Below are 15,636 nucleotides of genomic sequence, written 5' to 3' on the forward strand. Positions count from 1 at the left end.
ACATATATGTAATTTTTGCCATGAAAGTTTACACTGTCATAAGGCATACTATCCTATGTTTATTTAACTGGACCATAACTTTTTACTTTATTTGATTCTTTATTTTAATATCTTGAATGGATAATACTATTAATATTTTATTTTTAGAACCATCTAAAACTAGAGTGGTCAAGACAATTGTTGAAGAGCTGGTGGATGGCAAAATAATCTCATCAAAAGTCCAGTCAGTTGAAGAAAGGCCAGCTAAATAAGCAACATGAAAATGGAACAGAGGATCCTCTTATATGTACCTATAGACAGATCCAAAAACAAAGAAGTGTTCTGGATAAATGTAGAATTTTAAGTGGCTTAACAGTTTCCCATCTTAATAATAAGGGTTCTGGTATTTGCTTTCTCTTCTCACTTCACTAAAATGTAGTCTTTTATGGGTACTAAAAAGTACATTCTATTTACTGATGTTTTTCAATAAATTTTTTCACTGTTGCAAGTTATTTTTGCATTAGCCCTGATTATTTTTAACTTTGAAGACTTCCTAAATAAACTGTGGTTTTACAGCCCTATGATTTATATGTGATATACAAAAGCTGTTAGCAATTAATTACTAATTATTATTACACAGACTATAACACACACATTCATATAGGTAGACTGAATCATGACATTTTACAATGAGAAACAATAACAGAGTTAAACTTTCAGAGCCTAGAAACATTTATTTAAATCAATAGCAGTTACGCACATGGGTCCTTTTGAAAATTCCATTAGGTACCTATCTGCATCCTTAGGAACCTAGATACCTTTAAAAATCAGGCCCTGAGAAGTACCAGATTTCAATGAGACTAAGGCTCCTAATTCCATTTTGAAAATAGGATTTAGTCTCCTATGTAACTTAGACATTTTTGAAATTTTTATCTTTAGTCTTACAGTCTATACTTAGGTTCATCAGCATGTAATCATGTTCCCCAAGGGTCAGTCCTCGGACCAATCCTATTCAATTTATTCATAAATGATCTGGAGAAAGGGGTAAACAGTGAGGTGGCAAAGTTTGCAGATGATACTAAACTGCTCAAGATAGTTAAGACCAAAGCAGATTGTGAAGAACTTCAAAAAGATCTCACAAAACTAAGTGATTGGGCAACAAAATGGCAAATGAAATTTAATGTGGATAAATGTAAAGTAATGCACGTTGGAAAAAATAACCCCAACTATACATACAACATGATGGGGGCTAATTTAGCTACAACGAGTCAGGAAAAAGATCTTGGAGTCATCGTGGATAGTTCTCTGAAGATGTCCACGCAGTGTGCAGAGGCGGTCAAAAAAGCAAACAGGATGTTAGGAATCATTAAAAAGGGGATAGAGAATAAGACTGAGAATATATTATTGCCCTTATATAAATCCATGGTACGCCCACATCTCGAATACTGTGTACAGATGTGGTCTCCTCACCTCAAAAAAGATATTCTAGCACTAGAAAAGGTTCAGAAAAGGGCAACTAAAATGATTAGGGGTTTAGAGAGGGTCCCATACGAGGAAAGATTAAAGAGGCTAGGACTCTTCAGCTTGGAAAAGAGAAGACTAAGGGGGGATATGATAGAGGTATATAAAATCATGAGTGATGTTGAGAAAGTGGATAAGGAAAAGTTATTTACTTATTCCCATAATACAAGAACTAGGGGTCACCAAATGAAATTAATAGGCAGCAGGTTTAAAACAAATAAAAGGAAGTTCTTCTTCACGCAGCGCACAGTCAACTTGTAGAACTCCTTACCTGAGGAGGTTGTGAAGGCTAGGACTATAACAATGTTTAAAAGGGGACTGGATAAATTCATGGTGGCTAAGTCCATAAATGGCTATTAGCCAGGATGGGTAAGGAATGGTGTCCCTAGCCTCTGTTCGTCAGAGGATGGAGATGGATGGCAGGAGAGAGATCACTTGATCATTGCCTGTTAGGTTCACTCCCTCTGGGGCACTTGGCATTGGCCACTGTCGGTAGACAGATACTGGGCTAGATGGACCTTTGGTCTGACCCGGTACGGCCATTCTTATGTTCTTATGTTCTTAATCACCAGGATCTCCTTTGGAGCCCTTTTTAAAAATCAGCAATATTAGCTACCTTCCAATCATCTGATACAGAGACAGATTTCAGTAATAGGTTACATACTACAGTTAGTCGTTCTGCAATTTCATATTTGAGTTCCTTCAGAACTTTTGAGTAAATACCATCTGGTCCTAGTGACTTATTACTGTTTTATCAATTCATTCTAAAACTTCAATTTGGACAATATTTCAGATTTGTCACCCAAAAAGGATAGCTCTGATGTGGCTATTGCCCCCACATCCTCTGTAGTGAAGATTAATGCAAAGAATTAATTTAGCTTCTCTGCAATGGCCTTGTCTCCCCTGAGTGCTCCTTTAATACTTTTGTTGTCTAGTGGCTCCACTGCACACTTGACAGGCTTTCTGCTTCTGATTTACTTTTTTTTTTTAATTGTTTTTTTTCATCTTTATCAAGTTGCTTATCAAATTATTTCTTGGGCTGCCTTATTATACTTTTACAACTTATTTGCCAGAGTTTGTGCTCCTTCCTATTTTACTCACTAGAATTTAACTTCCAAATTTTAAAGGATGCCTTTTTGCCTCTAACAGCCTGTTACTTTGCTATTTAGCCATGGTGGCATTCTTTTGGTTCTCCTACTGTCTTTTTTTGATTTGGGGTTTACCTTTAGTCTGAGACTCTATTATGGTGTTTTCTTGACCCCAATAAAAAATAAGATACAGTTATGCTAACAGTAGATAAAACTGGCACAGAATAATGACTTCTACATACAGATTTAGATTTTGATAGAAACATTCTTTGGACTAAATTACACTGCAATGTTTCTAAAAGGATTTTTTTTCACAAATAGATTTCAGCAAATTATATATCAATGTTATCTAATTAAGCAGAAATAACTAGATAAATGAAGATGTATAGTATTAGTTTTATCTAAATATTCACACCAAAAATTAACTGGAAAATGATATTATCACCAAAAGCATAAGTTAGCTGTCCTAATTGTACTACTGTACACTGTAAACCTATCTAGGTATTTAAAATTTCTAACGTAACAACAGTCATATTGGGTCAGACCAATGGTTCATCTACCCCAGTATCCTGTCTTTTGATAGTGGGTAATGCCAGACGTTTTCAAGGAAATGAACAGAACAGGGGAATTATCAAGTGATTCTTCCCATTGTCCAGTCCCAGCACTTGCCAGTCCAAGGCTTTGTGACTCCTTTATTCACTTTCTATGTACTATTCATGATTTTATAGACCTCTATGATATCCTCCCCTAGTTGTCTCTTTTCCAAGCTGAATAGTCCCAGTCTTTTTAATCTCTCCTCATATGGAGGCTGTTACACGCCTCTACACATTAATATATCTTTTCTAAGATGGAGCAAACAGAACTGCATGGTGTGGGCGTACCATGGATTAATATAACAGCATTCTGATATTTACTATCTTATTATCTATCCCTTTTCTAACGGTTCCTAACATTCTGTTCGCTTTTTTAACTGCCACTGCATATTGAGCGGATGGTTTCAGAGAACTATCCACAATGACTCAAAGATCTCTCTCTTGAATAGTAACAGCTAATTTAGGCCACATAATTTTGTATGTCTTCTTGGGATTATGTTTTCCAATGTGCATTACTTTGCATTTATCAGAATTGAATTTCATCTGCCATTTAGTTGCCCAGTCACCCAGTAGAACACTAAACTTTCTGACTGTTGTTAATACTGGCTTCCCTCCCTCCTTTGCATTCCAGGAGTACAGCCAACCAAATTATGATTGCCACATGCAAGAGTGTACTGCCAGGAAAGTGTACTGTGCCCCCTCTCTGGTCTTTCAAATTCATACTGGACAGCTATAATTTTGCCCTTATTATCATCAATATTATATCTTTCAGACTCTAGTTTCTTGGGTAAGTGTCTGGCTTTACAATGTAATAAACACATGAAGACACTACTTGTGTTCATTTCATCACATTATCTAGGTCTTACCTTTTTAATCACTGCAGAATTGAGAGATATTTGTATCTTTAAACATGATCTTCAAAACCGATTAAAAGCAGATGATTTTTCAATGCTCCTACAAAAAGGAGCTCTGCATCTTTAAAATTCGGCTGTATTTTCTCTCCCTCTCTCCGCTTTCACTGCAGGCAGTGTAGGCTCTGCAGCGGCTGGCTCATCCTATCAATAAGGTTCCCTTAGTCAAGGTGGAGGATGGGAGCAGAATGGAACTGTCCCAGCTCCTCAATGAGATCAGGGCAAACTATGAAATGCTCATCACCAGAAATCAGATAGAGACCGTCCTCTCAACAAGAACCCAGGTAATGAGAATAAGGAGACAATATGTCTACCAAATTCAGCCTCAACCTCTTTGAGGTACAGTATTTCCTTTTCAATGCAGCATATTACTGGATAAGGGATTTAGAATTTACTGCAGTATGACTAGACCTAGAAGCTAAAAAAATGTGTTATGCTTAGGTTATGAAACTCACTCTAAAAGGAATGCTCTGTAATGAATCTGGATGTTTGTCTGTACATACAAGACAGTTATATTGTTGTGACTAAAAAAACACGATGACATATACAATAACATGGTACCCTCTAGCCTCATTTAGAGTTCTCCCTCAGGAGGAAAACATCTTGAATATCATGTAGAGATGACGTAAAGAAGCCATTTATAAAGAGGATTTACAATTTTGAGCACATATGTTATGGAAAACTTTACCTTCTCAGGACAGATTTTCTATTGTTTTCATAAAACTATGCCATACTTGTCTGCAATGTTTATATTACTTGTTCTCTGTGTCATATGTTTAAAGGTTATAAATACCCTATTATAAATTCACACACAACACATCTCTTCAGAACAACAATGTTACAATAATGTGACAAATCTGGCTACAACCATCAAATGCCAAGAAATCCACACTGAAATTTGGGTCTTATATCACCCTGTTGTACTTCAATATTGCAGAAATTCTGAATACTGAGAGATTTACTCACCATAGGCCTGATTCCCCAGTACACTCTGACTGCTTTGTGCCACTCTGAAGATGGAAAGCAGCCCATAAACACAGTTTAATTGTCTTATTAAGCCAACTTTACATTTTCTTTGCACTAGGGCAGCGCAAAGCAGTCAAAGTGTACTGAGAAATCTGGCCTCACGTGTTGCAGTACTTAGACACAAAACGGCAGGTAGAGAACAGAGTTCAACGTGAAGTGTGAATTACATGGCTTTTGTTACTGTAATGGTGGATTGATAACATTAAAAACACATTAACATTTTAAAGACAAAATATTAGTTCTTCTTTTACTCTCCTGCCAAGACCTGAATTCAAGAATTTTTCTCCTCAGTAAAAGCTGATGGTAAAACAGTAAAGTTCGCGAACCTATGGTAAATCAGTAAAGTACGCGAAGGAAAATGTTCTGCTTCAGGTGTTTGTGATGTCACCACAGAAATGTGAAAGAAACCCTAATTATCATTATCGTAATAAACACTACGTAAGTACTGAGCATTATTCCTACTAGAGTGCATGGAAGAAACTGACCTGAAACGAACATTTTAAAGTCATGTCATATACCCCATAATTACAGCTACTGTCAAGCTGCTTCACAATCTAATTTATGTAACATATCAAATAGTAGAATAAGACCTGAAATAAGAATTGCAACTTCACTGACTTCAGTGAAGCTAGGCCTATTTAGTACAGGGCTGGATTTGGTCATAATACAGTTGGTAAGCCAATACTGGTTCAGCATTACAACCAAGACTGTTCTAAAGTGCAGGAGTGTTCTAAACATCTGGTTTAGGTTCTCTAATACAGTGGTCTCCAAAGTGGGGTGTGCGCACCCCAAGGGGTATGCAAGAGGATCCTTGGGAGTGTTGGGTTTTTTTCACCCCCTTCGGCAGTTTGGGCGGAGTCCAAGCAGCTTTTTTTTCCTTTTTCTTTTTTGCTTTGGCAAAAATGGTAGAGTCGGAGCAGCAGGGTGGGGCGTGCTCAAAATTTTTTACTGCTAGGGGTGCGCGATCAAAAAAGTTTGAAGACCACTGCTCTAATAGGTTAGCCTGACCATCCCTATCCTATACTTTTTTGCACCTAAGATAATACAAGTCTCAAAATTATTAATGAAATATTTCAATGAGTTCTTCATTTTTTCTCTACTATATGATTGTTCAATCCATGCCAATGTATCTGACCCCGATACAGTTAATCAACTGAGATTTTGTACAGAATATGTCCAAGCTGTGTCTGTTTCTGTGAATATTTCTGTTAAGATAGTAGAGACAAAAAGTAATCTGTTTTCTTAAGCCTCTTTCGTAGAGGTGCAGCACTTACTAAAGATGCAGCAAAGTATTTTCCGGTAGAGGTTGCAATACAAGAGGTTCCTCGGAGTTTACAATATTCTGATAATGACAGTTAAGCTTTTCATTACAACCTTGAACAAATAATATTCAGTTGCCACACAAAAAAATTAACCTAAAAAGCCTGTTTTAAGAGAAGTAGATAAGGTTTTTTTCAAAACTAAATTTATTTTATGTTCATTCTTTTAAAATATTTTTTATTTGTAATACTGTTATCTTGTTTATATTTTCTGTAGATAGAAGAAGCTACAAGTGAAAGAATGGATAAAGATGAAGCAGCTTTAAAGGCAGCCAGAGCAGAGCTCACTGAAGCCAGGCAACAATGGCATCGTATGCAAATTGAAATTGAATCTCTCCAGGCTGTGGTAAGCATGGTCAAAAATTGATATTATCAACTTCCTGAAAAAAAGAACCCATTTCTTCTTCTGACATGCAATATTCCATAGTTCAATAGGCACATCAATGACATCCAACAGATGATGGAAACACAGCAAGAACAGAAATGCATAGTGGCTTTGCCTTGGGCCTTTATCTCTTCCTCTTGGTCATTAATTGCCAGAAAATCTCCCAGTCCGTTATCAATGCTTAAGAATATGACATTTTGATTCAGAATCTATAATTCTGCATATACTGCTATTATGTTTACTTTTTTACTCCTGCCAATCAGTACCCACGGATTTCAAGAATTCTTCCACAGTATCCCCATATCAATTTGTTAATAAATATCCTGCCTCACTGATTCATTCAAATCATGTTTATTTTAATTCTTTGGAACTAGGGCTCTGAGCCAGCAAAACAATTAATCATATACTTTAAGTTAAGCATGTACGTAAATGTTTTGTTGAATCACAGTTTTAGGTCTATAATGGTGCTGAAAACAATTCTGTCCATCTATCCTACTGCTCTGACTGACTACATTACGGAACTTTAGAAAACAATCCTTCTCCCACTGCTATCACCAGTTCATCCACTCCAGTAGGAGATCTAGTGTAGATTAGTTTCTGGCAGCTTCCGGTGTCACACCAAAAGAGACTCGTGTACACCAGCCCTCCCACTGGTGTAGATAAAGTGGTGGTAGCACTGATGGGAATTTTTCCTAAAATTCACTACTGATGACAAAGCCTAGGAATTACACTATTTTTAACACGATTTCAGGGAGATCCACTACTGACAACAGATGTCAGATATTAGTCAATTTCCCTATTGCAGACAGAGTTTGTAACTTGATGATGATGACTTTGCAACACTGTGAATTCCTGTGACTATTAGAAAACACATCATTCTGGACAGGTGGGTGAAATTACTCATAAAAACTGACTGATTTCATCACATAGTAGAAAGCTACAATTTTTGTGTGTGAGCTTCTAATTGATTTTTATATGATTACAGATCTTACTGAAAATTAAATCCAAAAAGCCACCAGTTTAAGTTTCTTATCAAAGGTGTTATAAAGGTGGATTATTATTACAGTTCCTAAAGATTATTTAGCAAATAAATTGAAAAGTAAATTTAAAAATATGTTTTCTGACCTTAATATTGGATTTATTTGCCAGGAAAGAGGTTTGGAAAGTTGTCTGCATGCCACAGAGCAGCAGTACCAGATGCAACTGCAGAATTTACAAGCTGAGATTGAAGGTTTAGAGAAGGAGCTAGAGCAAGTGAGGAGAGGTATTGAGAAACAGCTTCAAGAGCATGAAATACTACTGAACACTAAGATGAGGCTGGAGCAGGAGATAGCAACGTATCGCAGTTTGCTGGAGAAAGAGGAAAACAGGTATTTTACAGACTGGAGAAAGTGTATTTGCTTTTATATTATCTTTTAGAACTTCTGTTTGCAGTACTTTTCAGAGTTGCAATCACATGAATGCCGCCATTAAATATAGCAGTAAATCCGTCATGAAAGGATTTTTCATTTTGACTTGTGCAAAGTTCTATACAGGCATATTTAAAATCTAAAATTAATATGTGAAATTATTGTATGAACAATTTCCATGCCATTAAAATATCTTATCTTACAAAGGCAGTGCTTATTTTTTCTGATTTTCCATGTTTTTGTTTAGAAAAATTATGGGTTGTTTTTTTTAAAGTAAAGTTCATTATTTAACCAATATTTAAAGGCAGTTTGGCCCCCACAGTAGGAAATATTTAGGACTCACCAACCCTCACTGAAAAGAAAAAAGGATAGTACAGTGTGTGTGTGTGTGTGTGTGTGTGTAAACCTGATGTTTGCTTCAGTACAGTTTTAACCTAATTATACATAATGGACCTGATTCACCACAGTGTTACACCATTTTTATTTCAATTGAGTTACACCAGCATCAAACTGGAGTAAAATATATTGATCAAAACCCATAAAACAAATTCTGCTGTAATAATTCAACACAGATTTCGCTTTAAAGTTTTAAAGAGAGAAAAGTTAAATAATTATAATTCCAAAGCTACTAGTTTAAACAGTTTCTCATTTTCCCACATACACTGTACTGCTCATACATTAGCATTGTCACCTTTAAGCCTTCCCATGCTTTGAATATGTGAATTCCCTGAAGATAAATTAGATAAATTTCATCTGGAAAATCTCAGGTATAGTGCAAATCAAAGGCAGGATTTGGGTTTTGCACATCTGAGTATCTGTTAACAAAATTCTATTAAATATTGAAATATTGGTAGGGTTCACATGTTAAAGAATAAGGGTCCCATCCTCCCTTAAATAGGGATAACCTCAATAGGTGACATGAAACTCTACTATTTTTGCAAGTGAAAGTGTTTCTTAGGAATACTTTTGGGTGGGTGGGAATTTTGAATCCTCGGCCCCATGCAGAAGAAGCTAGAGGGTTTCACTCCCGGAACCTCACAGGCAAAAATGTTTGCACATTAGAGCCCCAAGTGAGGGAACTGATTTGGCATTTTTTCAATATATTACTATTTTATAATTATGTAAAAATATACATAGCTCATTATGAATAAAATAAAAGAAAAATATTAAGGAAAGGTCTTTCTGGCAGAATTCAAAATTACTGAAAACCTTTCAGGAAAGAACGATGGAATACAAATACAAATTTTCAACATTCTTTAGTCCTACAATCAAAATAAGGTGTGACTACAATAAATCTCTATCTGAATCCCATTGTCCTTATTTCTACATATTTTCCCCTCAGTTGCTCATCATTCAAGTTTTTGATTAAAATAACAATATTATTACATTTTTGTAATATTTTCATTTTTTCAGGTTTCATTGTTCTACACATGATAGAAAAGATGACAGAAAACCTACCACCAGCAAGACAGCTTCTATCCCACTTTCAAGTGAGTTTTTAAGACAAGGGAACATTCCTAAAATAAAACCACAATAGTTTCTCAGTTCTTAATGTTGCCTCGCTGAATTTCCTAAACAGGAGCTACAAAAGGCTATTAGTGTTGTGATGGACCACATGCTTCCTTCCCATGGATAAAGCCAAAGGAGAGTAAAACTTGTACCCCAAACTCCAGGAGTTAAAACTTTACTGAGTTAAAGTATATTGATGTATGCTGTGCATCAGATTCCTTACAGTAAATTATTGAAAAATATAGCTGATTCTACAAGGAGTCCAGTGGCACCTTAAAGACAATCAGATTTATTTGGGCATAAGCTTTCATGAGTAAAAAATCCACTTTTTCAGATGCATAGCTGATTGTGTATTTGACTAATGCATAGCTAGGAAAGAACTATTTCCGATTTCTTATCTCAGATCTATTGTCACATATTCCAGTCCACAGTATCTTTAAAAAAACAATTAAATGCTTAATTTTGTTTAGTAAAATAAACAATTTAGAGCTTAATGCTGCTCAGGCCAGAATGGAGAAGATGGCCAGAGACATGGCCTGGTGTATCATCCTCCACTGGAATTTTGTTTGCCAGGGCTGAATTCAGCTGGGTGAGTTAGGAGGGCATGCAGAGAAACACACATATTTTCTTCTGACAGCGGGTAGTATGGGCCCAAAGCTAGCACATACTGCTGACCACAACATATATTCCAGATAGGGGGCGTATCTGGTAACTGAGCTAAGTGACAGACTATAGTCCCTTAAGGAGATGGTACACAAGCTGGCATACTAGCTAGGATTGCCTCCTACTAGTCTCTGGAACATTATAAAGAGATCTTTTCCTGATGGTTGTACAAGGAGTGAAGGCTCCCTAGGAGGGCTCAGAAGAAATATCTAGTATATTTGCATTTTCCTGTACAGCTGGTGCCGTAAAGAAGCATGAAGATGAAAAGGTGGAAAAACTGACAAAGCAAGCAATCTTAAATGGAAGCATTGTGAAGGAAAGTGCTGAAGCTCATGGCACTATACAGTAAGACAAACGTAAATTTAGCAAAATAATAATTATATATGTGTGTTCTATACATTTAAAATTAAACCTCTCTGATCTATACTCTGTATTCCTGGTAGCATCCTTCTTGTATACCATTTCCAGTTAGCAAGGATGCAACTATAAGATCAGTGTAGACAGCATCTCCACTAATAAGTGGTGCTGTATCATTATTTTAGTGCTAAGTTGTTGCCTTGTTTTGAGAGCATGCTCTTGGATCTGAACAAGGGAGGAGAAAGGGGAGGGGAAGTTTTTAGTTCTGCCTGTGTGTCCTGGAGTTGTTGCCCGCAGTGTCCCAATAAATCCTTTGATTTCTATAAGCGAGTATTACAACTGGTGGCAGTAGCTTCAAGATGGCACAAGCACTTTGGCCTGAGAATAAATTTATTGGTCATGCAGGCGAGACTGGAATCTGTGAGTATTTTGAGTTATTGCTCTCTGTAAATGAGTGGATTGATGAGAAAGAAGTACAGTACTTAGAAGTGTTTCTGGATGGTGATGCCAAAGCCTTTTGCTAGCACCTTCCTAGTGCAAATCATAGATCTTACAAAAAGTTACATAGACATTTATACACTGCTGGGGAGGGGGTTGGCTCTTTTGAAGTACCGGAAGGAATGACAAGCCAGGAGGCGTCAGGATGGTGGAACTCCTGCATAGTTATTTGTGGGGATCAAGGAGATTGTTCCATAGGGCTTTCCCTGCACCACCCTGTCCAGAACATGACTTGAGTGAAGCAGAATGTGCTGCGCCAAATCTGGAACAGACAATGCAGAGAGGGGCCTATGCCCAGTGGCAAGTCATGAGAGAATCCTGTGTGAAAAGACAGTTTATAAACAGTTTAATAGGGGAACTTCATAAACTGCTGGGGAAGGAAGATAACACACTAGATAATGCTATGGACCAGATTATATATAGAGTTACAAATGTGGAAGCAGAAATTGGGTTTCCTTAAAAGTATCAGCTGTTAATGCCCAGACTCATAGTGACTTCTTTATGCCAGATGCAGCACTTCACTAAATAATTTGCTTGTGAGATGGCTAAAATGCTGGAGGAGGCATGGGTGCAAGCTATTCTCAGCAGAGAGTCCTGTGGCACCTTATAGACTAACAGACGTTTTGGAGCATGAGCTTTCGTGGGTGAATCCCCACTTCGTCAGATACAAAGTGGGTATTCACCCACGAAAGCTCATGCTCCAAAACGTCTGTTAGTCCATAAGGTGCCACAGGACTCTTTGCTGCTTTTACAGATCCAGACTAACACAGCTACCCCTCTGATACTAGCTATTCTCAGGTGTCTCATGGGTTACATGAGACAGCAGACCAGATGACATTTGCAGGCAAAGTGGAGGAAAAGGCTACTGGAGTCAAATTGCCCAAGCACAGGAAGGAGAGAAGGCATGGCTACACAACTGGAAAAAGCAGCCTGGAAAAAATTCCAAATTTATACCTTTTAGGGGGGAACTTTACACAATAATTAAGAAAATAAATTATTTATTCTTGCTGTTACAAAAAGCAAGAGCTCACCCCTTTTTAGTGTATCAAGAACTGGTGCACAGATTAATTGAAAGAAAGGGGAGGACAAACACTTAGGATATTCAATAATCATCCCAAAGGGATACAGAAGGATTTGGAAGAATTCCAGCAGGTTCCTATAGCCATGGGAGACCAGTCATGGAGGAGGAATTGTCAGGGTGTCTTCAGAACCTCAACACACTGTAGTCTTCAACAGGTGTTGTCCACAACAGATAAGCCTAACATGGAGGACATGAACCCTGCACTCACTGATAATCTAGAACCAACTATGAATGAAGACTCAAGAGAGCAGACCAACACGGAAATCTATGTGGATGGCAAACTACCTGGATTCCTAGGAGTTACTATAATCAAACTTTTGTTACTGTTTTTAAATTCTTATTTAACCAGCAGGGGGAAAGTTGTAATTATCAAGACAGCACTTCCACCAATAAGTGGTGCTGTATCTCTCTCTAACTACTAAATTGTCTTGTTTTGATATTATGTTGTTGGATCTGATCAGGGTGGGGCATGTAGGAAGTTTTTACCCTGCCCTTGCGCGCTGGAATTGTTACTTGCAGCATCCCAATAAATGCTTTGATTTCTATAAGCAACTATTACACCACACAGAATAGCAATGGCTACTCTTCAAGTTGTACTGCACTGCACAATTTTTTATTATCTAAGTTTTGTGATTGTATGTGTTTTTATGAGCCACTATATATTGTAATAAACATACTGATTAATTCTAGTATCTGATTCCCTTCCAATATTGTGTCAGTTAGTAACCTTAATAATAAAAAATAAGGTAATGCAATACTTCAGTAAATGCTGCAGAGTGCTAAATAATTATTATTTAAGTCAACAAAATTGCTGTCTACCTTCTGCTTGCACAAGGCTACAAATGTGATTTTTAAGGGTTTCCATGTACTTCCACGGTGTGGAATCCAAATAGATTATTTTCAGAATCACACCCTTTGGGTGAAATCCTGGTGTCATTGAAGTCAATGACAAAACTCCCATTTACATCAGTGGGGCCCAGATTTCACTGTTTATGTGTTATCAGTTGAGGAATACTTACATAAATCTGCAGTAGAGTACTTAAAGGATATATAAAGACATACCATCTTCAAGTGACTTTCTACATTTTTAATATGAAACAGAATAGAATAAAATTATATTTTATCTAGCCAATGTTAAAAGCATTTTAAGACCTAAGAACTGTGAACTATACTATCTTACTACTAAAAAAAACCCAGGTATTTTACTACCCTTATACGTTATTTTTTCATATTATATTCTTGTGTTTTTCATATTGGCCCCTTCCCTACTTTCATTACGAACTACAGATGCATGATAAATTTGCCAGGTCTCCTTGTTGTTAATTAAAGCAATTATTAAGTATTATTTACCTTAACTTGCTTTACTAATAGAGGACAGCAGTGTTGTTGTTGTTTTTGCACTTCCTTTTTTCATTAATATTTAATGAAAACTGGGCCAACTGTGTAACTAACATTTAATTACAATTACTCATTGAAATCATTAGAGCCGGATCCTGAAATCCTTATTTATGTAAGTAATCCATACTCGTGCCAACAGTCTGATGGACTTAAATGGGACTACTTGCTTAAGTAAAGTTTACTCATGTGAGTGAAGGCTCTAGAATCAGGTTCTCAGCTACTATGTACTTAATTCTATCTTTACACTAAAAGTAGGCTCAAGTTCTGAAGTCTGCATCTGGATTTCTAACCCTCCTTATTTTGAATGCATTCAGATCCAGGGACTTGGTTCTGCCCATTAAAGATACAGAGATAACTGCACAACTTAGATCTGGGTTTGGATTTCAAATAATCTTCCCACTAAAACCCCGGGGATGTTTAGACTCATGGTTTTGATCCATTTCTATTTTTCTACAATAAGTAGATATATAATGAAGTCTAACTCTTTAGTCCATATTTCTTGAGAATGTAGCTGTGAAAAAAGAACTCTGAAATCTTTGCATTTACTAAAATTATCTCCATATCCCATTACGTAATTTTTCATCACATTTTAAAGGCATACTTTGAAGATGTGTATTACTGTGTCTTCAGGATCACATTTACATTTCCTTTATTGTTTCAGGACAGAAAAAGTGGATGAAGTTATTAAAGAATGGGAAGGATCTTTCTTTAAGGACAATCCTCATTTAAGGAAAAAGTCTGTTTCTTTGCGCTTTGATCTCCACCTAGCAGCAACAGATGACGGATGTTTACAGACTAAACAAAATAACCTACCTGACATTGAAGTCAGGCTGGTAATGAGGAGGTCTTGCAGTATTCCATCTATCAAACCTTAACCTGCAGCAAACTAACTCAAGGGTCATTTATGATGGGCTTTGGAAATAAATAACGTTAAGACAGATCTAGATGGACCACATGGCTTCCCCTCATCTTGTCACAACTATGAAATGTTACTAAGTATATGCTTTAATAAATATATGAATAATGTCAGATTCTCTTAAATGAAAGAGAGCAGGGTAAAGGTGTTATATTTCAAGAAACCTAACTCCTATTAATTTTTTTACTCTTTATTTTCTCATTTGTTTTTTCCAAAAACCTTGCTTTGCTTTGTAGAATTTTGTCAAATATTTAAGAACTGACCTATACCTTTATACTTTACATTACTTTTCTAACAAAGAATCTGTTTTCTCTTTTCAGTTAATGAAAACTGAACATTTTATTTTCGTAGTTCTTCAATATAAAAGTCATAATGTATCCTTGTATCACAACACAAAAGTATCATACTGGGTGGTATACATCTAAAACCATTTTTTTAACTGACAAAAGGTAAATGCATACAAACTCTTAAGTATGTAAACTATTACAAATAATTACAAATACATTTTCCTTTAAAAGGAAATGGCTAATATTTTTTAAATGTATTTGAGAAAGTAACCCATCCAAAATAGTCTGTTTTCTCTTGTGAATCCATGCACATATTCCTTAAGACCAGTTTTACAAGGAAATAACATTGAGCGATATCATGTCATTGATTTTTAAGGAGAATTCTCCATTAAAATCAATGCAGGGTTTTATTTTAAAACTGAAGGTCTGATATAGGCCATTTGAGCTTACTACATTTATAGCTTTCCCATTAACTGCCTCTCTGAGTTCTAGTGAAATATAGAGGGTGAAATCTGGACTTCTCCGTAGTCAATAGGAGATTTGCAACTGACTTCACTGGGGCCAGGATTTTACCTGATGTGAAATACAAAATACTAGGCCTAGTCCCCAAGCCCTCCATGCATGACGTTTTATGATTTCAATGGAAGTTCCACACATAGAAGTCTTGTAGGATCAGCCCCAATATCTTACTAGAAA

The 15,636-nt window shown here is 36.4% G+C and overlaps 1 protein-coding gene across 1 annotated transcript; it reads left to right on the plus strand.

Annotated features, from left to right (window-relative positions):
* Positions 1-4,235: 4,235 nt before the first annotated feature.
* KRT222 (keratin 222) lies at positions 4,236-14,612 on the plus strand. The gene is made up of 6 exons (XM_044999699.1): positions 4,236-4,376; positions 6,655-6,783; positions 7,972-8,192; positions 9,645-9,721; positions 10,640-10,748; positions 14,399-14,612. Exons 1-6 carry the CDS (start codon positions 4,281-4,283, stop codon positions 14,610-14,612), a joined length of 846 nt encoding a protein of 281 aa, XP_044855634.1. The 5' UTR covers positions 4,236-4,280.
* Positions 14,613-15,636: the final 1,024 nt, after the last annotated feature.

Source organism: Mauremys mutica, chromosome 25 (genome assembly GCF_020497125.1).
Source record: "Mauremys mutica isolate MM-2020 ecotype Southern chromosome 25, ASM2049712v1, whole genome shotgun sequence".
Lineage (NCBI taxonomy): Eukaryota > Metazoa > Chordata > Testudines > Geoemydidae > Mauremys > Mauremys mutica.

Bases quoted from the DNA above. Each gene is read 5' to 3' on its own strand.
- KRT222 (XM_044999699.1), top strand. From the start codon at position 4,281: ATGGAACTGTCCCAGCTCCTCAATGAGATCAGGGCAAACTATGAAATG. The intron at 4,377-6,654 runs GTAATGAGAATA...TATTTTCTGTAG, and splicing joins TCCTCTCAACAAGAACCCAG to ATAGAAGAAGCTACAAGTGA. The intron at 8,193-9,644 runs GTATTTTACAGA...TCATTTTTTCAG, and splicing joins CTGGAGAAAGAGGAAAACAG to GTTTCATTGTTCTACACATG.